Below are 23,730 nucleotides of genomic sequence, written 5' to 3'. Positions count from 1 at the left end.
TAAATAATCACCCAGGACCTGGTTAATTCTTTCTACTTGCCCATTGGATTGAGGATGATAAGCAGAAGAAAAGTTTAATTTAATCTTGAGTTGTTTACAGAGAGCCCTCCAGAATTTAGACACGAATTGGACGCCTCTATCCGAGACGATCTGTGTGGGCAACCCGTGAAGACGAAAAATGTGTACAAAAAATTGTTTTGCCAACTGAGGCGCAGAAGGAAGACCAGGAAGAGGGATGAAATGTGCCATCTTGGAGAATCGATCAACGACCACCCAAACAACAGTGTTGCCACGGGATGAGGGTAAGTCTGTAATAAAGTCCATACCAATCAGAGACCAAGGCTGTTCGGGAACAGGCAGAGGATGAAGAAGACCAGCGGGCTTCTGGCGAGGAGTCTTATCCCGGGCACAGACAGTGCAGGCTCGCACAAAATCCACAACATCCGTCTCCAGAGTCGGCCACCAATAGAAACGAGAGATGAGTTGCACGGATTTCTTGATGCCCGCATGACCTGCGAGATGGGAGGAGTGACCCCATTTGAGGATTCCGAGGCGTTGGCGTGGAGAGACGAAGGTCTTCCCTGGAGGAGTTTGCCTGATGGAGGCTGGAGAAGTGGAGATCAGGCAGTCAGGAGGAATGATGTGTTGCGGAGAGAGCTCTACTTCCGAGGCATCCGAGGAACGAGAGAGAGCATCGGCCCTAATGTTCTTATCGGCAGGCCGAAAGTGAATTTCAAAATTAAATCGGGCAAAGAACAGAGACCACCTGGCCTGGCGAGGATTCAGCCGTTGGGCAGACTGGAGATAGGAGAGGTTCTTGTGATCGGTGTAAATAATAACTGGAAATCTTGATCCCTCCAGCAGATGCCTCCATTCCTCAAGTGCTAATTTAATGGCTAGTAGCTCTCGATCCCCGATGGAGTAGTTCCTCTCCGCCGGAGAGAAGGTCCTAGAAAAAAAAACACAAGTAACAGCATGCCCGGAAGAATTTTTTTGTAGAAGGACCGCTCCAGCTCCTACTGAGGAGGCATCAACCTCCAATAGGAAGGGTTTAGATGGGTCAGGTCTGGAGAGCACGGGAGCTGAAGAAAAGGCAGACTTGAGCTGTTTAAAGGCGTCTTCCGCTTGAGGAGGCCATGACTTAGGATTGGCATTCTTTTTGGTTAAAGCCACGATAGGAGCCACAATGGTGGAAAAATGTGGAATAAATTGTCTGTAATAATTGGCGAACCCCAAAAAACGTTGGATAGCACGGAGTCCGGAGGGGCGTGGCCAATCTAAGACGGCAGAGAGTTTGTCTGGATCCATTTGTAGTCCCTGGCCAGAGACCAAGTATCCTAGGAAAGGAAGAGATTGACATTCAAACAGACATTTCTCCATTTTGGCATAAAGTTGATTGTCACGAAGTCTCTGAAGAACCATGCGGACATGCTGGCGGTGTTCTTCTAGGTTGGCAGAAAAAAATCAGGATATCGTCCAGATACACAACAACACAGGAATATAAGAGATCACGAAAAATTTCATTAACAAAGTCTTGGAAGACGGCAGGGGCGTTGCACAGGCCAAAGGGCATGACCAGATACTCAAAGTGTCCATCTCTAGTGTTAAATGCCGTTTTCCATTCATCCCCCTCTCTGATGCGGATGAGATTATAAGCACCTCTTAAGTCCAGTTTGGTAAAGATGTGGGCACCTTGGAGGCGATCAAAGAGTTCAGAGATGAGAGGTAGAGGGTAGCGGTTCTTTACCGTGATTTTATTAAGACCGCGGTAGTCAATGCAAGGACGTAGGGAGCCATCTTTTTTGGACACAAAGAAAAATCCGGCTCCGGCAGGAGAGGAGGATTTGCGGATAAAGCCCTTTTTTAAATTTTCCTGGATGTACTCAGACATAGCAAGAGTCTCTGGGGCAGAGAGAGGATAAATTCTGCCCCGGGGTGGAGTAGTGCCCGGGAGGAGGTCAATAGGACAGTCATAAGGCCTGTGAGGAGGTAGAGTCTCAGCTTGTTTTTTGCAAAAAACATCCGCAAAGTCCATATAGGCCTTAGGGAGACCGGTTACAGGGGGAACCACAGGGTCACGGCAAGGAGTACTGGTAACCGGTTTAAGGCAGTCCTTGAAACAAGAGGGACCCCAACTCTTGATCTCCCCTGTGGACCAATCCAGGGTTGGGGAATGGTGTTGAAGCCAGGGTAGTCCAAGGAGAATTTCGGAAGTGCAATTGGAGAGGACCAAAAACTCAATTTTTTCGTGGTGAGGTCCGATGCACATTAGGAGGGGTTCCGTGCGGTAACGCACGGCACAGTCCAATCTTTCATTGTTAACGCAATTGATGTAGAGAGGTCTGGCGAGACTGGTCACTGGGATGTTGAACCTGTTGATGAGAGAGGCCAAAATAAAGTTTCCTGCAGATCCGGAGTCCAAGAAGGCCTTAGTGGAGAAGGAGAAGGTAGAGGCAGATATCCGCACAGGCACAGTAAGACGTGGAGAAGCAGAGTTGACATCAAGGACTGTTTCACCTTTGTGCGGAGTCAGCGTACGTCTTTCCAGGCGGGGAGGACGGATAGGACAATCCTTCAGGAAGTGTTCGGTACCGGCACAGTACAGGCAGAGATTCTCCATGCGGCGTCGTGTCCTCTCTTGAGGTGTCAGGCGAGACCGGTCAACTTGCATAGCCTCCACGGCGGGAGGCACAGGAACGGATTGCAGAGGACCAGAGGAGAGAGGAGCCGGGGAGAAAAAACGCCTCGTGCGAACAAAGTCCATATCCTGGCGGAGCTCCTGACGCCTTTCGGAAAAACGCATGTCAATGCGAGTGGCTAGATGAATGAGTTCATGTAGGTTAGCAGGAATTTCTCGTGCGGCCAGAACATCTTTAATGTTGCTGGATAGGCCTTTTTTAAAGGTCGCGCAGAGGGCCTCATTATTCCAGGAAAGTTCTGAAGCAAGAGTACGGAATTGCACGGCGTACTCGCCAACGGAAGAATTACCCTGGACCAGGTTCAGCAGGGCAGTCTCAGCAGAAGAGGCTCGGGCAGGTTCCTCAAAGACACTTCGAATTTCCGAGAAGAAGGAGTGTACAGAGGCAGTGACGGGGTCATTGCGGTCCCAGAGCGGTGTGGCCCATGACAGAGCTTTTCCAGACAGAAGGCTGACTACGAAAGCCACCTTAGACCTTTCAGTAGGAAACTGGTCCGACATCATCTCCAAGTGCAGGGAACATTGTGAAAGAAAGCCACGGCAAAACTTAGAGTCCCCATCAAATTTATCCGGCAAGGATAGTCGTAGGCCTGAGGCGGCCACTCGCTGCGGAGGAGGTGCAGGAGCTGGCGGAGGAGATGATTGCTGAAGCTGTGGTAGTAGCTGCTGTAGCATCACGGTCAGTTGAGACAGCTGGTGGCCTTGTTGCGCTATCTGTTGTGACTGCTGGGCGACCACCGTGGTGAGGTCGGCGACAACTGGCAGAGGAACTTCAGCGGGATCCATGGCCGGATCTACTGTCACGATGCCGGCTGGCAGGAGGTGGATCCTCTGTGCCAGAGAGGGATTGGCGTGGACCGTGCTAGTGGACCGGTTCTAAGTCACTACTGGTGTTCACCAGAGCCCGCCGCAAAGCGGGATGGACTTGCTGCAGCGGTAGTGACCAGGTCGTATCCACTAGCAACGGCTCAACCTCTCTGACTGCTGAAGATAGGCGCGGTACAAGGGAGTAGACAGAAGCAAGGTCGGACGTAGCAGAAGGTCGGGGCAGGCAGCAAGGATCGTAATCAGGGGCAACGGCAGGAGGTCTGGAACACAGGCTAGGAACACACAAGGGAACGCTTTCACTGGCACAATGGCAACAAGATCCGGCGAGGGAGTGCAGGGGAAGTGAGGTATACATAGGGAGTGCACAGGTGAACACACTGATTAGAACCACTGCGCCAATCAGCGGCGCAGTGGCCCTTTAAATCGCAGAGACCCGGCGCGCGCGCGCCCTAGGGAGCGGGGCCGCGCGCGCCGGGACAGGACCGACGGAGAGCGAGTCAGGTACGGGAGCCGGGGTGCGCATCGCGAGCGGGCGCCACCCGCATCGCGAATCGCATCCCGGCTGGAGGCGGTATCGCAGCGCACCCGGTCAGTGGATCTGACCGGGGCGCTGCGGGAGCGAGAGTGTAGCGAGCGCTCCGGGGAGGAGCGGGGACCCGGAGCGCTCGGCGTAACACATGCGTTGTGCCCATTGACAGTAACGCAGTCTGCATTGTTCATTCTTTTGAGAAGCCCAGAATCAAGAATTTCTACTGCAAAAATTACACTGTAGAAATTCTGCAGTGTGAGCGGTACCGAAGAATCCCAATGAAACAAATCGAAAATTCCATAGTGTGAATTGGCCCTTTTCATACATTGTCAGATACAAAAACTTTTTATATGTTGTACATCTTGGCAATACATTAACCTTTCTAATATACTTCATAAGAAAATGCTATTCCTTTTTATGTAAATCATGGCTTATAAAATCATGGCTTTGTCCAAGCTGAAGCACAGGCATGGACAAAGTCCAGTAAGTGATGGTGGGCTAGCACTCCTCTGAGCCATTATTTTATAAGCCATGATTTCTATAAAAAGGAAATAAAATTATCTTATGACGTATATTAAAAAGCATAAAGGGGTACTTTTTTCTAATCAACTGGTGGCAGAAATTTAAAAAGATTTGTAAATTACTTCTATTTAAAAATCTTAATCCTTTCTGTATAGTTATTTTCTGTCTGACCACAGTGCTCTCTGCTGACACCTCTGTCTATGCCAGGAACTGTCCAGAGAAGGAGCAAATCCCCATAGCAAACCTCTCATGTTCTAGACAGTTCCTGACATGGACAGATGTGTCAGCAGGGAGCACTGTGGTCAGACAGAACTATACAACTTCCTCTGTAGGTATACAGCAGCTGTATATAAATAGAAGTAATTTACAAATCTGTTTAACTTTCTGTCACCAGTTGATTAGAAAACATTTGTTTTCCACCGGAGTACCCCTTTAGTGTTTTGCCAAGATGTACAACATATAAAAAGTTTTTGAATCTGACAGTGCCAAATTAAGCACATGGGTAAATTTGAGGGGGTGTATGCTGTAGAACTGAAGATAACTGGCTTCTCTATGCAATCTATAGTACAGAACTGTGCTATTGCTATTTTTAGTACTTTTATGTCATAAAAGATGAAAATATTATAGGCGTGATACCTTTATGGGCTAGCCAGAAAAAAGAACAGCACAAAACAAAGAGATGTTAAGATATGTTATATGAAGTTATATACATTTGTCTTTTTTTACACATGTTAACAGTACAAAGATTTTTCAAGCTAATATGATTTTAATGTTGATGGTTTTGTGTTTAGTTGACAAAGGACTACCAAGACTGATAGCTTTTATCAAGTTCAGTGGCTGCATGAGCAGGATAAGGTCAATAGAGGTTTAAAAGGGTATTTCAGCATGTTTTTGTATAGTGCCAGGGCTGTAGACCTTCCCCAGTCCCCTGCTGGTTCGGCTACAGCTCCTGTTTACCTGCTTCTGATCCCCCACCAATTGTCTCTTCTGCCTGTTTCTAAGACAATGGCTAAGAGAAGGTCTTGACTTCTCAGCCAATCACAATAGAAGCAGATGAATTAGAGTTGTAGCAGGATCTGCAAGGAACTGGGGTTAGGTTAGTTTAGCTTTTTTTTTTCCAGTTTCACTACATCCTCAGCATTGTATAAAATGTTTGTCCATACTGGAATACCCCTTTAAATGTTAAGAATACTCCAAATAACTCAGAGGCAAAATATTGAGTCACACCATGTCCTAGTGCCTAAGGGGACCTGAAGGACCCTCTGCCACATAAGATGGTATCAGTATGATAAGTAACACATTCTTGGTGGGGAACTCCCCAATTTTGTATTGGAGCCCATGAGCTTCCATGACACAATTTGCTGACAGCAGTTCTTATAAATGGTGAAAAGTTGAAACACATACATTTTCATTATAAACTGATAAAGCTACATATACATAATAATAAACAACCCTCTTGCCCATATTCTTAGTTTGTACCTATTCTACTACATTTTAAGAGTACCACGCTTTATTATTGGTTGATCTACAGGAGCAGTACTATTACTCTAAGTGCTGACAAGGAAAAAGGAGGTCGAGGAACAAATTAAATAGGAAGGACAAGTATCTACCACACAGGATTGTCTACCCTAAATGTGGCATACTGGCCTGCTGATATGAAGCCCCATTGGCCATTGGAAGGCTGATTTGAGAACTGGTTTGTTGTGAATTCTGGTGCCACATGGCTAAAATATAAGAAATATGAAGTTTGTATCAAGACAGAATTTGTTCAGCATCAGAGACAATCTATTAATAATCAAGATCTAATAAATTTAGACACAAAGCATAGTGAAAAGATAGCATTGTGTAGTGTACTCAGAGAAACAGAGAAATAAAATAGATTGTGATCCAGAATACATTGTCTGCAGTGAATAGTCATTTCACACTTGATAATTACACATTAACTAACCAATCATTTAGTACTTACCGAAAGAAAAGTTACATAGGCATGAGGCCTTATACTTTTACAATACTTCAGGATAATTTTATTCCACAAAAGTATGCCAGAGAAAACACTGGGTGAACATACCCTTAAAAGCCTACTGCAGGTAATTTAAACCATGGTATACCCTAAAGTCTGCACCAGTACTAAAAAACAGCATGTTTAAAATAGAAGCAGGAAAATACACATATTTTAAGGCAGAAACAGTTGTGAAATACACATGTTTTGCAGGCATATTTCAGAGGCGTTTTTCATTTGCAAGCATTTGATTGTATTTGAAAAGTATTTCACATGTATGAGTGTTCCCATAGATTTGAGTTTAAGCATTGAAGAATGCCCATGTTGCTTTTTTATGCCTGCTGAAAATGCACTAAGAAACGCACCATGTAAACTCTAGAACTACAATAAAGATTACCTCTGAAAGAGATAGCAAAGACCTTCCCAAATTATGTCAATTAAGAGAGGGAACTTTGCATGTACTGGCAAGCAACAGAAAACAAGATACTTCATAATACTTTGTTTATTGCATCTAAACTCCCTCTTATCTACTGGATTACCCCAGTCTTCAGTGTTTAGCAAATTTAAAGTGCAACTGTCATGAATTTGTACCCCCATAAACTAATCACAGGTTGACAAAGTTCTTTACAATTACTATTCAGGCATACCTTTTGCTGCTTTCTTGCAGCTTTGATCAGGCTAAAAGTCGGATAGGCAGGGCAATGCCCAGCGGCTACAGCGCCTATCCCCTGTATGTCAGTGCTGGGACCGCTGTGGGATTGATACACAGGTTTCAGCGCATAAGCCCCTTATTATCCTTATCTGCGGGTGGCAAACATTCAACTTTATAGGAAAAACTAGTGCCCATCTACTTACAGTGCCGGCGCAGTGAGTGGCTAGTTTTTATAGCAAGCACTTGCTAGAGGCAGAGCATTACGCCGCACACTGGGGCCAGGAGCAAGCGCTTGCTATGAAAACTAGCCGCCCGCAGCGCAGCACCGGTGATGTTATCGCAGCGTACTGGGGCCATCAAGAGAGCGCGCTCGTGGCCCGCAGCACTGGTGAGATTTCTTCACGTCACCAGCACTGCAGGAAGGCAGGAGACAGTTTTCTTCACAACAATAGTGCTGCGTTGCAAGCGGCTAGTTTTTATGGCAATCACTTGCTCCAGGCCCCAGTGCGCCACGTAATGTTCTGCCTCTAGTGCTTGCTATGAATACTAGCCCCACTGTAAGCAGACAGGAGAATGGGAACGGGTTTTTCCTATAAAGTTGAATGTTCGCCAGCGACAGATAAGGATAATAAGGGGCCTATGCCAATGTCAATCACACAGCGGTCCCAGCGTTGACATACAGGGGATAGACGCGGCTGTTGCAGACTGTCATATAAAGCATTATTTAGCCTGATCAAAGCTGCTAGAAAGCAGAAAAAGGTATGCCTGTCTGAATAGTAATTATAAAGAACTTTAGGTCCAAACTTAGATCCAAACAAACTCCATGTAATTCATCCTGTTTGTGCAAGAATAAAGCAAAAAAAAAAACTGCTAACAATAAAAAAAAGTTTTACATTAAATTAAGTACACATCATATTCCATTGTTGTAAACATATGACACAAAAAACATAGAGGAGTCTAAATCTAACTAGTAAAGAAAAAACTAAGAAATAAAATTTAAAGGGTTTGATCAACAGCGGTCCCAGAGGTCAGACCCACACTAATCCTAATATTATAGCATATTCTAGTTATAACAGCACATTATCAAATAAGAATACCTATTTTAAGTTTTAATTGGGCCTAGTTAAAGGTGGGACAACTCCTTTAAATTATACACTGCTCAAAAAAATAAAGGGAACACTAAGATAACACATCCTAGATTTGAATGAGTGAACTAATCGTATGAAATACTATCGTCTTTACATAGTTGAATGTGCTGACAACAAAATCACACAAAAATGATCAATGGAAATCAAAGTTATCAAGCGATGGAGGTCTGGAGTTACACTCAAAATCAAGATGGAAAACCACACTACAGGCTGATCCAACTTTGATGTAATGTCCTTAAAACAAGTCAAAATGAGGCTCAGTAGTGTGTGTGGCCTCCACGTGCCCGTATGACCTCCCTACAACGCCTGGGCATGCTCCTGATGAGGTGGCGGATTGTCTCCTGAGGGATGTCCTCCCAGACCGGGACTAAAGCATCCGCCAACTCCTTGATAGTCTGTGGTGGATCGATTGAGACATGATGTCCCAGATGTGCTCAATCGGATTCAGGTCTGGGGAACGGGAGGGCCAGTCCCTAGCATCTATGCCTTCCTCTTGCAAGAACTGCTGACACACTCCAGGCACATGAGGTCTAGCATTGTCTTGCATCAGGAGGAACCTAGGGCCAACTGCACCAGCATATGGTCTTACACGGGGTCTCAGGATCCCATCTTGGTACCTAATGACAGTCAGGCTACCTCTGGAAACCACATGGAGGGCTGTGCGGACCCCCATAGAAATGCCACCCCACACCATTACTGACCCACCGCTAAACCGGTCATGATGGAGGATGTTGCAGGCAGCAGGACATTCTCCACGGCATCTCCAGTCACATGTGCTCAGTGTGAACCTGCTTTCATCTGTGAAGAGCACGGGGTGCCAGTGGCGAATTTGACAATCTTGGTATTCTCTGGCAAATGCCAAACGTCCTGCACAGTGTAGGGCTGTAAGCACAACCCCCACCTGTGGACGTCGGGCCGTCATACCACCCTCATGGAGTCTGTTTCTGACTGTTTGAGTGGACACATGCACATTTGTGGCCTGCTGGAGGTAATTTTGCAGTGCTCTGGTAGTGCTCCTCCTTGCACAAAGGCGGAGATAGTGGTCCTGCTGCTGGGTTGTTGCCCTCCTATGGCCTCCTCCATGTCTCCTGATGTACTGGCCTGTCTCCTGGTAGCGCCTCCATGCTCTGGACACTACGCTGACAGACACAGCAAACCTTCTTGCGACAGCTCACATTGATGTGCCATCCTGGATGAGCTGCACTACCTGAGCCACTTGTGTGGGTTGTAGACTCCGTCTCATGCTACCACTAGAGTAAAAGCAACACCAGCATTCAAAAGTGACCAAAAGATCAGCCAGGAAGCATAGGACCTGAGAAGTGGTCTGTGGTCACCACCTGCACAACCACTCCTTTATGGGGTGGACAGTGTGATTTCACAGAAGTGTGATTGACTTGGAGTTACATTGTGTTGTTCAAGTGTTCTCTTAATTTTTTTGAGCAGTGTAGTAAGCTTTTGCTTGGGCTGAATTATACACTGAGAGGCCTACAGCGACCTACAAAGTAAATGTATACCTTCAGAGCCGCATCTCTGCTATATTATGAAAGATCGCATCGGAAATTGCACTGGCGCTTTTTCATGCGTTTTTTCATGTGTTTTTTTCTACCCAAAAAACGCAGCACAAAAAAAAAACAAGTAGAAACTTAGCCTTAAAGAGAATTCAACTGCTGGAGACATGCCATAGTATGTCAGCAGCATACTTTTTTTTTGCTGGTATACCCTTGATTAGAGATGAGCGAATTTTTGAAAAATTAGATTCGGAAGATTCACCGAATCCTCAAAAAAAAGTTTGGTTCCGTCTGAATTTATTTGCGGCAAATCTGTAATAAGGCCCTACTCTCACCCTATTAATTCCCTTCTTGGCAAGGGTTACTCGTCCTAAAAAGGGTGGCCCCACACAGGAACCTCTCCCTATTTCCACTTAAAAACCCTGGGAAATGGCAGTGTTAGTAGGTGGAAATAGGGAGAGGTTCCTGTGTGGGGCCGCCCTTTTTAGGGCGAGTAACACTTGCCAAGAAGGGAATTAATAATGCGAGAGTAGGGCCTTACCGGGGAAGATTTTACCCCCACCGGTTACAATGGACAATACGTTATTTCTTCCACCTTTTAGAGTTATTTGCATCACATCAATACTTGGTGGTGTAGGTGGCACATGATATTTTTTGCACACCTTTCCTTTTGTTTGATAAAAAAAAAATGCTGATGAGTTGCTTCACTATGCGGGTGAAGAAAGTTACTCATCAGCGACTGTAGACTCAGGCTACTGATGATTGATCTGGTACTGCTCCTGCCGCCCCAGCCCTCCCCAGCAGCCATGACAGTGGAAGGTGAGCGCAGAGGGCCCCCTGAGTCAGACCTGCGAGAGGTGCAAATAAGCATCGGCCAATTGACTACGTAGGATGTTTTTTTGTAGTAGGTCAGTTTGGTCATCCTGCTGCCGAATGGTGACAATTCGGCTGTCACTACGCAAGCAAGTGAGCATGCATAACGCCATTTGTGCAAGTGCTCACCTTCCTCATAACCCTCTAGCTTCTCTAGCTGCTACTGCTCCTCCTCTCCTATCAGATGACTAGAAACCCCCCCCCCTTCTCGCAAAACTTAAACTGTGCTCCACTGTGCCCCTCCCCCTCCAGTTCAGCCCCCACATGTCTCATGTGGCCATGAGATATAGGCACCACGTCTCCATTGCCCTGACCAGCCATTGTTTCCAACACGTGTTATAGGAAATGAAGCAGTGGAATGACGTCATTCATCCCATAATTCTGGCGACTGACTAATAATGCGGCTACCTCAAAGGGCCTGAGCAAACGGCAGGTGTCACATATGAGCTGCCACCGGTTGACATTGAAGTTACACAGGGGAGTCCCCCTATCTGCTTGGATCATCAAGAAATCTGTGATGGCTTTTCTCTGTTCGTATAGTCGGTCCAACACATGGAGGGTAGAATTCCAACGTGTGGAAACGTCGCAAATCAGACTATGTTGGAGGATACCATCCTGAAGCTGCAGCTCAAGAAGGGTGTGCTTTTCGGTTTGCGACAGAAGATGGGTGTGACACACAGTTCTCTTCGGCTGAGGTGGCGGAGCCTTGGCTGGCTGAAACAGGGAGCAGCGTGCCACTGGGTGATGCAGCAGGCTGGTCCACCACATTGAACCCACGGTTCTCCCCGGCCACTTTATGGTGACGCTGCATATGTTGACGCAGGACCGTGGCGAAAACATTGGGACCCTGGCCACGCTTCACCTTCTGCCGACACATCTTGCATGTGGCCAGGTTAACATCCTCCGGATGCTTGATGAAAAACTTCCACACCGCCGAGTAGCTGATTTTCCCACCACCAGTCCACACTGATTGACTGCTACTGCTGCCGACTCCAGGATCCCCTGTTCCACTACCTCCCGGGAAGGTAGGCTGCCGCGAAGCAGGTGGTCTACCCCGGGCATGTTTGGCTCCTGAATTTCCACTTCTGCCACCATGCTGCCTGCCAACCATGCTACCACCTTGCCGGCTCAGCTGCTGCCTCACGGGCAACCTGCAACCCTCTTCTCCTGATGATGATTAAGCCCCTTCTTCACCTGGCTACCAAGTTTGATCGGCTTCATCATCATCGAATTGTGTCTGCACGTAACTGATGTCCTCCTCAGGTTCCTCAACAGTGTCTGCTTCAGGAGCCTGAACGCTCACAACACCACCTCCCACGCCACTCTCCTCATCACTACTTGCCCGCCTAGCAGAGGAAGCGGCGGATGTCTCCTCCACTTTTTGGCTGGGCAGTAGCTGCTGACTGTCCTCTAGATCGTCCTCACTAAATAGTGGAGCTGAACTAACAGCATAAGATACTTCTGTGGGGTAGAGAACAGCATAGGACAGAGGCAATGGGAGGACAGGGACTGCTCTCGGGCCATGCCAATTGAGGGTTGTGTCTGAAGAACCCATTGACTGTTGACTAAGGGTGTCAGATGTCACTTGTTATGAAGTGGATGACCGTGTTAACCAATCGATGACAGCAGATAGGTTGCTGGTCGAGACACGACCGTTAGGTAATACCAGGAACTCAGGCCTCTCGCTGCGACTCCTGCTGCCACTCTGCGACCTCTGCCTGATGAATTAAGGCCTCTGCCACTCCTCTGTGCACTTCCTGGCACTTCTCTGCCTGACATACTTAGTGCGTATATGAGGGGAGTACAATACGCTCCACTATGCTTAAAACAGTATTTGTCTGCAACACCAGCAGGTGTGTACTTTTAGCTGGCCTCTCACAGTATCTGGGGCCTTAAGACTTTAACCTCTTAAGGACCCAGGACGTATGGGTACGTCCTGGGTCCCGGTCCTGCGATATAACGCGGGGTCACACGGTGACCCCGCATCATATCGCGGCGGGCCCGGCATCATAGTGAAGCCGGGTCCCGTCTCTAATAGCGCACGGCACTGATCGCTGTGCCGCACGCTATTAACCCTTTAGCCGCGCGCTCAAAGCTGAGCCGCGCGGCTAAAAACGAAAGTGAAAGTTGCCGGTTAGCTCAGGGAGCTGTTCGGGATCGCCGCGGTATAATCGCAGCATCCCGAACAGCTGTAGCACAGGAGGTCTTCTTACCTTCTCCTGTGCTGTCCGATCGCTCAATGAATGCTTCAAGCCTGAGATCCAGGCTTGAGCATTCAATCGCCGAAAACACTGATTGATCCATTCCTATGGAGATGGATCAATCAGTGTAAAAGATCAGTTAATGCAATGTTATAGCCCCCTATAGGAGCTATAATATTGCATAAGAAAAGTGTAAAAAAAATCATTAACCCTTTCAATTATCCCTTCCCCTAAAAAAAAGTTTCAATCACCCGGCATTTCCAAGAATAAAAAAACACAGTGTAAATAAAAATAAACATATGTGGTATCGCCGCGTGCGGAAATGTCCGAATTATAAAAAAATACTGCTTTTTAAACTACACGTTCAATGGCGTACGCCCAAAAAAATTCCAAAGTCCAAAATAGTGCATTTTTTATCACTTTTTATACCACAAAAAGGTGAATAAAAAGTGATCAAAAAGTCTGATCAGAACAAAAATGGGACTGCTAAAAACTTCAAATGACGGCACAAAAAATGAGCCCTCATAGTGCCCTGAACACAGAAAAATAAAAAAGTTATAGGGGTCAGAAGATGACCATTTTAAACGTATAAATTTTCCTGCATGTATTCATGATTTTTTTCTGAAGTGATACAAAATCAAACCTATACAAGTAGGGTATCATTTTAACCGTATGGACCTACAGAATAAAGATAAGGTATAATTTTTGACGAAAAATGTACTGGGTAAAAACGGAAGCCCCCAAAACTTACAAAATAGTGTTTTTTCATAAATTTTGTCGCATTGATTTTTTTTCCCGTTTCACCGTAGATTTTTGGGTAAAATGACTAATGTCATTACAAAGTAGAATTAGTGACGCAAAAAATACGCCATCATATAGAATTTTAGGTGAAAATTTTTAAGAGTTATGATTTTTTAAAGTTAATGAGGAAAAATTGAAAATGAAAAAACGTAAAAGGCCCGGGTCCTTAAGGGGTTAACAGGAACAAAATGGTACACCACTTAGATGTATGTATGTGGTATGCACTTATAAGGGGAGGACAATGCACTACAGTACGCTTAAAACAGTATTTGTCTACAACACCAGCAGGTGTGTACTTTTGCTTGGCCTTTCACAGTATCTAGGCCCTTAAGACTTTAACAGGAACAAAATCCTACACCACTTAGATTTACGCACAGGTTACGCTTAATAGAGGACAATATGCTTTAACTGCTCTGCTGACCCTAACTGGCTGGCTACTATTAGCTTTTCAGTTGTTGGACACACCAGTGCTGTAGCACACAGTCTCTGTGTACTACACCCAAAATTGCACTATCTGTCCCAATCTCACTCCCTTCCCTATCAGTGCTTCTAGGCTGGATTTGGGCTTGAGCTGAATCGCTGCTGTAAAAAAGCTTTTCTGTGCAACAGACTGCTCTCTGTCCCTCTCTGCAATAGAATGCTGATGTGACTGGGAGGTGAATCGCTGCTGTAAAAATGTTTTTCTGTGCAACACGCACTGCTGTCTGTCCCTCTCTCTCTCTGTAATAGAACGCTGATGTGACTGTCCGCAAGATGGCTGCCGATTATATAGGGCTGTGACATCACAGGAGTGGCTGGCTGCTGATAGGCTGCTGTCACGTATGGGCAGGGAAGGAGTGCACACTAATCCCGCCCGATCCCCTATCCCTGACTACTTACGTACCTGCCCTAAATGACAGGTCCGTAACCACGAATTATATATGAGGGGCATAATTGTCAAAATAATAAACTAAAATGACACTGAATAGGTACGTGGACAGTTGGATAACAGACAGACTAACAAAATACGACTACACACTCACACAATAGTCCAGTGTCAACTAACCGCGTCAAAGCCAGGAGAAGTCAAAGTACCAAGTCGCTAATAACAGAGAGAATTCGAGATAAAAGCCAAAAGTCAAAGATGCCGGGTTATACAGGAGAAACAGGGAATACACACTAGCTACTGGAGCAAAAAGACTCATTCACAGGCGCTGACTGAGAGCCAACTGCCAGGTTAAATAGACAACTCCCAGGTGCTTTCATCAAGTGGTCAGCTGACCAGCTAGACAGCTAGGTGTAACTTGGCAACAGAAGCAAACAAAGAACCTGTCAGAACCTTTTAAGCCTATAGCTTCTGACGGTACCCCCACTTTTGGGAGTGTCCACCGGACCCTTCACAACCGGAGTGTAAAGAGGTTTTGACTTGGATACAGATAAACCATCCATGTCCTCATCTGTATCCTCATCCTCCAAATCACACCACTCATTGGTGTCCTCACAGTCATCCTCCCGAATCTCACTACTTCCCTCTGACTGCAAGTCAACAGGAGTACACTCCGCCCTCTTATTACCCATGGTGTCACATGACGCTGGTTCAGCCAGATACTGCTGCAAAACAGGCTTTACAATACTCTTAGACGTTAAATCAGTACACCAGATGGAAAAATTCCCCCCCCCCCCCCAGAAGAACTCTGTCAGGCATAGCTCTCTGAGAGGCATGACATACCTTTGTGCCCAAGTGGCCTCCATGATTGCCACTTGGATGAAGTGTGTATTCTCCCCACAGTAAAAACACAATCCGTTGACTTGACAAAATGTCCTGCACTGTTCTGGGGTTCGGATGGACCCTATCTGCATTGGTTCATCCTCAGGCACAGGTTGAAGAAGAGAGACAGGAGATGAGTCAGGAAAAGAAGATGAAGTATGAGAAGAAGACTCCTGTTTGTGTTCTCGCATACGTCTGTCCAAGCACACTGCTAATGTCATAGCTTGGTCAAGGGTATCAGGAGAGGGATACGTAACAAGCATGTCCTTTAGTGTATCAGATAATCCCAGTCTGAACTGACAAATTAACGCTGTGGTGTTCCACTTAGAGGCTACGCACCATTTTCTAAAGTCTGTAAAGTATTCTTCCACAGGTCTGCGTCCCTGTCTTAACATGCGCAACTGGGACTCAGCATACGCAGCTCTGTCAGGTTCTGAATACAAAAGTCCCAAACTAGCAAATAAAGAATCCACTGAGGAAAACTCAGGGGCATCAGGACTTAGGGGAAAATAAAAACCCTCTTGAGGGCCTCCTTGCAAAAGGGACAATATAATCCCCACTTTTTTGGGCCTCAAAACCAGAGGAGTAGGGTCTTAAGCGAAAGTACAGTTTACAACTTTCACAAAAAGTCTTGAACGCCTTCCAGTTAGCGGAAAAAACATCCGGAAGGTTACTTTGTGGCTCCACTGGAGCTGAAACATGAAGAGATAAAAACCTGGGTATGGGCTAGCTCAAGCTCCGGGATTCAAGCCTGCAGAGCAGACATAGCTTCCATGACAGCAAATGCAGATTTTTTGGGCCTGTGAAAATGTCACGTATGGGCAGGGAAGGAGTGCACACTAATCTCGCCCGCTCCCCTATCCCTGCCTACTTACGTACCTGCCCTAAACGACAGGTCCATAACCACAAAGACAGACCCTTCCTGTATACATGAGGGGCGTAATTGTCAAAATAATAAACTACAATGACACTGGCTAGGTCCGGGGACAGTGGGATAACAGACAGACTAACAAAATACAACTACACACATACAATAGTCCAGAGTCAACTAAACGCGTCAAAGCCAGGAGAAGTCAAAGTACCAAGTCGCTAATACCAGAGAGAAGTCGAGATGAAAGCCAAAAGTCAAAGATTCCGGGTTATACAGGAGAAACAGGGAATACATGCTAGCTACTGGAGCAAAAAGACTCTTTCACAGGAGCCAACTGGCAGGTTAAATAGGCAACTCACAGGTGCTCTCATCAAGCGGTCAGCTGATCAGCTAGGTGTAACCCAGCAACAAAAGCAAACAAAAAACCTGTCAGAACCTTTTAACCCTATAGGTTCTGACATCTGCATGCTGCATGTGATTCAGGGTCATTCCGCCGACCCTTTTTCCCGCCTTCCCAGGATTCCTTGCCCCATTGACTTGGACCGCACTAAATGGAGTTTAATGAAGCAATTCGTGCGATCGAATCGTGGCGATATTTGCATTCATTACAAATCAAATTTTTCCTGAAATTCATAATGAATTCAGATTCGTCAGATTCAATCGCTCCTCATTACCCGTGATGTACAGCCACAATGTTTGTGTGAACTCACTCTTATAATTACATTAATGTGTGATTGCAGAGTCTGAGAATATTGTTCCTTACAGGGAATCTGTCGGCTCTATTAGCTGCTTAGGGTTGCAAAGAGTGTTGGATAACTGTTCATCCCTGTACATCAATCAAGGAGGGCCTGAGTGGTAAATGTGAGCAAGGAGGAGTGCCGGGCTGTGGCACTTGAGCAGCTTACCTCCGCATCCTTTGACACTTGGATGAAATAAAAAGGATATTTTGTGAGTTTGGCAACCACTATCAGCAACATGAAAGGTACAGTTTGCTTTTATATCCTAACAGCTATCTAACAGTGTCTGAAGCACTTACCAGCAAAATAATATTGTGAGATCTCTTTTGCCCAATATTATACACATATATACTCTACACATCAAAAAGAATTTAGTGCAACTCTGACAGGAAGTCTGCCAGAAGTCTGCTGTTGTTTTGCACCAGCTGGGGAGCCGTTAGTTAGTGATCACCTGTTTATGGTGATAAATTAGTTTCTCATTTGTCTGTAAATGTGTTATTCAAAATAACAGTTTTTTCTTTTATGTAGATGTAAAAAAAATTCTACATATGCTAAAATCTAGTTACCTACATAATGTCAACACTTATCAGGGAATAATGTCACTTAAAAACTTTTAATCATTAAAACCAATATCAAAAATTCATGAAATATACCAAATAACATAAACTAATCCTGTCACATATCAATATGGGATGTACAGCCAACATCGATTGTACCTAGGTAAGAATTAAATGACCACTGTCAATATAAAAAAAAACTTTTAGAGACACCTGACACCTAGACGTAATATTAGTAATTTACAAATCTGTTTAACTTTCTAGCACCAGTTGATGAAAAAATATTTTTTCCACTGGAGTACCCCTTTAAGTATTGCAGCTGTTTTTTATTTTTATTTTTCGGTTTTTGGTCTGTATTTTTATATTATTATATATATATATATATATATATATATATATATATATATATATATATATAAATATATATATTATAAATATATATTATATATGTCAATCCTCAAAAAATATTCTGTACCTGTACCTGCTTGAGTATAGTTATTCACAGATTATAACTGCTACATGCCTACTCAATAATAACAAAACAAAAAAAAGATTAATATCAAATAAAATAATCCTATATAGAAAGGCACTCAATAGAATTACAGTAAATTAAACAAAGTAACTACTTTGTTACTTACCTTTCTGAGAATAACCATTGCTTGTCAGGGTTTTGTGCTTCTACTCCTGTCTGTAATTAATGAAATGTAAATATGAGTGTAACTGAAATGCGGGAAAACAATCGCATTTTCTTACAAAATGTGTGTTTCATAGTGAAATTACAATAATTAATTTTTTAAAACCTGATTTATTGTGCAGTTGAATGTAATGTGTTGCTATCTTGTATTGTGTGAGATCAGACATTTCAGGGAGGGGAGAAGTTAACAATATGTCTACAAATAGAATTCCCATTATGTAATATAACAATTTAAATGAGAATAAATAATAAATAGTACCTTCTAATACTGGTATGTTTTTTTTTATTAATTTTTCAGTTTTTATAGGTGCAAGTCCTATAACGCCTTTTTCAAACAACTGACAGTTTATATTTTGGGTATGTGCCACCTTTTGGGAACTTTGAGGTACACACACCTGCCTGTGCCAAAATTCAGGTGCAATCTGTGCCAAAAACTGGCTTTCACCAAATTTTCAATATGTTTTAGACAGATATGGGCCTTACTCAAGCTGGAAAGGGGCATGGCTTAATAGGGTTTACAGAGACTGATGGCAGGTCCTCACAAGCCCATCAATTAGACAGTTTTAGTAAATCTGTCCCGATATCTTTTTGGCTCACATAGTTTAATTGTTATTGTTAAAGCAAGAATGATTTATATAATAAAAATGTATGTTGTAGCGCTAAAAATTATACAAACACATAAATATAAGTACATCTGTTAATAGGCATAACACAGAAACCACCTGGAATTTTTTTCATAAAAAAGGGCAAAGATTTTTTCCTATTAGAGCAAGAATGAGCCTCTGGTGGGCCCAGGGTGCAGACAAAAGTATTATGTCAAATAATGTGAGAATATACGCTGCTCAAAAAATAAATAAAGGGAACACTAAGATAACACATCCTAGATCTGAATGAATGAACTGATCGTATGAACTACTTTCGTCTTTACATAGTTGAATGTGCTGACAACATAAGAACGAGAGCGGAGGTCCACTTACCTGCCTCCGTCGTGTCCGATCGGCGATTGATTGCTCCAAGCCTGAAATCCAGGCTCGACCGCCGATAACACTGATCTTTGCCGTGTCAATGCACGGCAATGATCTGTGTATGCAATCGGTATGTGCAGTGTAATAGCCACTTGAGGGGGCTATAACACTGCAAAAAAAAAAAGTGGGAAAAAAAAGTTAATAAAGATCATTTAACACATTCCCTAATAAAAGTTTAAATTACCCCCCTTTTTTCATTAAAAAAAAAATCTGTGTAAATAAAAATAAACATATGTGGTTTTGCCAAGTGCGGAAATGTCCAAAGTATGAAAAAGTATCATTAATTAAACCGTACGGTCAATGGCGTAAGCGCAAAAAAATTCCAAAGTCTAGAATAGCTAATTTTTGGTCACTTTTTATATCATGAAAAAATTAATCCGATCCATCTAAAAATGGCACCGATAAAAACTTCGGATCACGGCGCAAAAAATTAGCCCTCATACCGACCCGTACGCGGAAAAATAAAAAGTTATAGAGGTCAGAAGATGACTATTTTAAACATATAAAATTTCCTGCATGTAGTTATGATTATAATTTTTTTTTTAAGTAATACAAAATCAAACCTATATAATTAGGGTATCATTTTAACCATATGGACCTACAGAATAAAGATAAGATGTAATTTTTACTGTAAAATGCACTGTGTAGAAACGGCAAAAGTTACAAAATGCCATTTTTTCTTCAATTCTGTCGCACAATTATTTTTTTTTCCGCTTTGCCATGGATATTTTGGTAAAATGACTAATGTCACTGCTAAGTAGAATTGGTGGCACAAAAAAATAAGCCATAATATGGAATTTTAGGTACAAAATTGAAAGCGTTATGGTTTTTAGAAGGTGATGAGGAAAAAATGAAAATGCAAAAATGGAAAAACCCTGCGTCCTTAAGGGGTTAAAACAAGTCAAAAGGAGGCTCAGTAGTGTGTGTGGCCTCCATGTACCCATATGACCACCCTACCACGCCTGGGAATTCTCCTGATGAGGTGGCAGATGGTCTCCTGAGGGATGTCCTCCCAGACCTGGATTAAAGCATCCGCCAACTCCTGGACAGTCTGTGGTGCAACGTGGCGTTGGTGGATGGAGCGAGACATGATGTCCCAGATGTACTCAATCGGATTCAGGTCTGGGGAACGGGTGGGTCAGTCCATAGCATCAATGCCTTCCTCTTGCAGGAACTGCTGACACACCCAAGCAATATAAGGTCTAGCATTATCTTGCATTTGGAGGAACCCAGGGCCAACCGCACCAGCATATGGTCTCACAAGGGGTCTGAGGATCTCATCTCGGTACCTAATGACAGTCAGGCTACCTCTGGCAAGCACATGGAGGGCTGTGCGGCCCCCCAAAGAAATGCCACCACACACTATTACTGACCCACCGCCAAACCGGTCATGCTGGAGAATGTTGCAGACAGCAGAATGTTCTCCACGGCGTCTCCAGACTCTGTCACGTTTGTCACAAGTGTGAACCTGCTTTCATCTGTCAAGAGCATAGGGTGCCAGTGGCGAATTTGCCAATCTTGGTGTTCTCTGGCAAATGCCACATGTCCTGCACAGTGTTGGGCTGTAAGCATAACCCCCTCCTGTGGATGTCGGGCCACATACCACCCTAATGGAGTCTGTTTCTGACCTTTTGAGTGGAGGTAATTTTGCAGGGCTCTGGCAGTGCTCCTGCTCCTCCTTGCACAAAGGTGGAGGTAGCGGTCCTGCGGGGTTGTTGCCCTTCTAAGGCCTCCTCCATGTCTCCTGATGTACTGGCCTGTCTCCTGGTAGCGCCTCCATGCTCTGGACACTACACTGACAGACACAGCAAACCTTCTTGCCACAGCTCGCATTGATGTGCCATCCTGGATGAGCTGCACTACCTGAGCCACTTGTTTGGGTTGTAGACTCCGTCTCATGCTACCATTAGAGTGAACGCACTGCCAGCATTCAAAAGTGACCAAAACATCAGCCATGAAGCATAGGAACTGAGAAGTGGTCTGTGGTCACCACCTGCAGAACCACTCCTTTATTGAGGGTGTCTTGCTAATTGCCTATAATTTCCACCTTTGTTCCATTTGCACAACAGCATGTGAAATTGATTGTCAATCAGTGTTGCTTCCTGAGTGGACAGTGTGATTTCACAGAAGTGTGATTGACTTGGAGTTGTTTAAGTGTTCCCTATATTTTTTTGAGCAGTGTAGGAGCAACAATAAATTTAATCAAAAGTATGGAGGCTAGGTTTTATGAACAGCAGAGATGAAGTAAGAACAAAGTGTAGTCTACCTCTCCACACAGAACATAACAGAGATCACTTTTCCATCTTATCATCGCTTATACAACATTTTACCAAATTATTTTCCCTAGAGGTATAGCTATGGGATGCAGAGAGATCAGTAGCATCAAGGTTCTGATGCCTCGCGATTTCATAGGTTCCTCTCCAATATAAGAACATACTAATATTAAAAATGAAACATAGTAGGTGGTGGGGTTACAGATTCTGCATCAGTGAACAGCTTCACATTCTGCCTCTGAATTCCCCACCACTACCCTGAATGCAACCAAATATTATGACCTTTATTGATATTCCAGCACGTTTCAGGAAAATTGGGTATTATCATGTTACTTTTGCCTTTTTAATTCATGTATATGGGACCTCATTGAGAGGCTCTTTATTCCCTGTGTACTGTGCTTTTTCTCTGTCGGCCTATGTTATTTATCAGGGGTTGCGTTATTGTCATGATTAGCGAAAAGTTGATAACCTGTTATATTGCTTGTCTGTAAGATTTTTACAATGGGTTCCATTTGCATTGAAAAAAGAACTTTTATAAAACTTTTAATATATAAAGATTATGACCTTTCCACCATAGATATGACTAATAATTAACCCTCCATTGCAGTGTGCATACTCGATTCAGACAGGTGTTTCCAGAATCCTGTTCACTAAATTGCAAGAGGTCCAATTTGTTGTGGAGTCAAAACGCCTTCAATAACGCCTTTATTGTGGCATCAGAACAAACTGCATCTGCCACTATTTTCTGACAAAACAATTAGATGTCAGCTTGAAGAAGAAGCTGTTAAGTTATGTATTTTAAGGGAGGAACAACTACTTATGAGCAGCCATTTTGATTAAGATCAATAAATAAACAGTATATGAAGACAATATCCTTCTAATAGCACAGAATATGTAAAATGTTAAATTTTGACATGATTTGTGCAAAAAGCAAACACAAAAACGACAACTCTTATAATGGCTGCTATAAAAAATAAGATCTAATGTTCAACTTTTAATCTTGATGCTATGTAAACGTGTATGACAGTAACTATGGAGAAAGAAGGTGTGTGTCTATTTATGACTCCAATGGTGCTTCACAGGGTAGGAGAATAAATTGGGAAAGGAAATTCAACATAGTTGATTTAGCGCCTCTCCTTTACCCTTGAATTACATTTAAGAAGGTCATGCTTTGAAGTATGGATTCCTCCTATATCAGTGAAATGTGTGTGCAAAGCTTGTGTGAAGGATAGAAGGATTTTAACGCTAAAAATACATGTATACCCTATTCATTATACACAAATACATTGCTGATTATGAGACTTACTTCTTTAAATTCTATCATGCACATTACCAAAGTAGATAAAGATTACCTGCTGCGTGTGTTGCTTGCTCAAGAATCCCAGGAAAAAGGAGTTGTTGTCACCGCTCTCCAGTCACATTTATGAGCGGACTTTGCTCTTCTTGTAGTCCTGCTTATCCCTGTCCTCTACCTCATTTACAGACCCATAAATTAATAGCTAGTAACCTTTCAATTTCTAGCTAGTAACCTTTTAAATTGTCATATAAACAAATCTTAGTTAATTCTGGATATGTTGATAGTTCCATACAATAAAAAAATTGTTATATTATACTAAATAATTAGCTGTTTTAATAAACTACAAAACAAATATACAAAATGTACAAAAACATATTCAATGAGCAACCCGCAATAAAATCCCCAAATTCCCCCATGTCTGAACTCACTTGAAGTTTTTTAATTTGTTCATCATGCTGCTCAAGTATATGATGTATTTATAGTAACTTTATACTTAGCGGCAAATCTGCAGTGCAACTTACATTAAAAAAAAAATCATTTCATTTTGTGATTTTTTAATTTTTTTTGGAATGGACAAATACGGCCAGTATGATCAATAAGGCATTCTTGTATTTTTTTGTTATGATACTTGAGGACACTTCTTAAAGTGTCAAAATTATAATATCACCTTTCAACTCATCCATATCACCTATTCACAGAATAAATGATAAGCATATCATCTCCTCCAGTCAATAGAAGAGGGGTTTTCTGTCCCCCAAATTAAGGGGCAC

At 43.6% G+C, this 23,730-nt stretch overlaps 1 protein-coding gene across 7 annotated transcripts in view; it reads right to left on the bottom strand.

Annotated features, from left to right (window-relative positions):
* The window catches only part of MYO7B (myosin VIIB), a 222,068-nt gene that overhangs the window by 169,385 nt on the left and 28,953 nt on the right, over positions 1–23,730 (bottom strand). For 3 of the 7 annotated variants that reach the window (XR_008891050.1, XM_056564675.1, XM_056564676.1), the window contains exons 2-3: positions 18,310–18,359; positions 6,225–6,301 (exon numbers count right to left, since the gene is read on the bottom strand). Coding sequence is in view for 6 of the 7 variants with exons in the window: in XM_056564675.1 (XP_056420650.1) it covers positions 6,225–6,299 (75 nt within the window). In the remaining variant the exon portion in view is untranslated. Of the gene's footprint in view, positions 1–6,224; positions 6,302–18,309; positions 18,360–23,015; positions 23,059–23,730 lie in introns of those variants that run through there. The other 4 variants (XM_056564677.1, XM_056564678.1, XM_056564679.1 and 1 more) reach the window with 2 other exon arrangements.

Source organism: Hyla sarda, chromosome 3, assembly GCF_029499605.1.
Source record: "Hyla sarda isolate aHylSar1 chromosome 3, aHylSar1.hap1, whole genome shotgun sequence".
NCBI classification, from domain to species: Eukaryota; Metazoa; Chordata; class Amphibia; order Anura; family Hylidae; genus Hyla; species Hyla sarda.
This window is presented reverse-complemented; position numbering and strand designations above follow the sequence as displayed.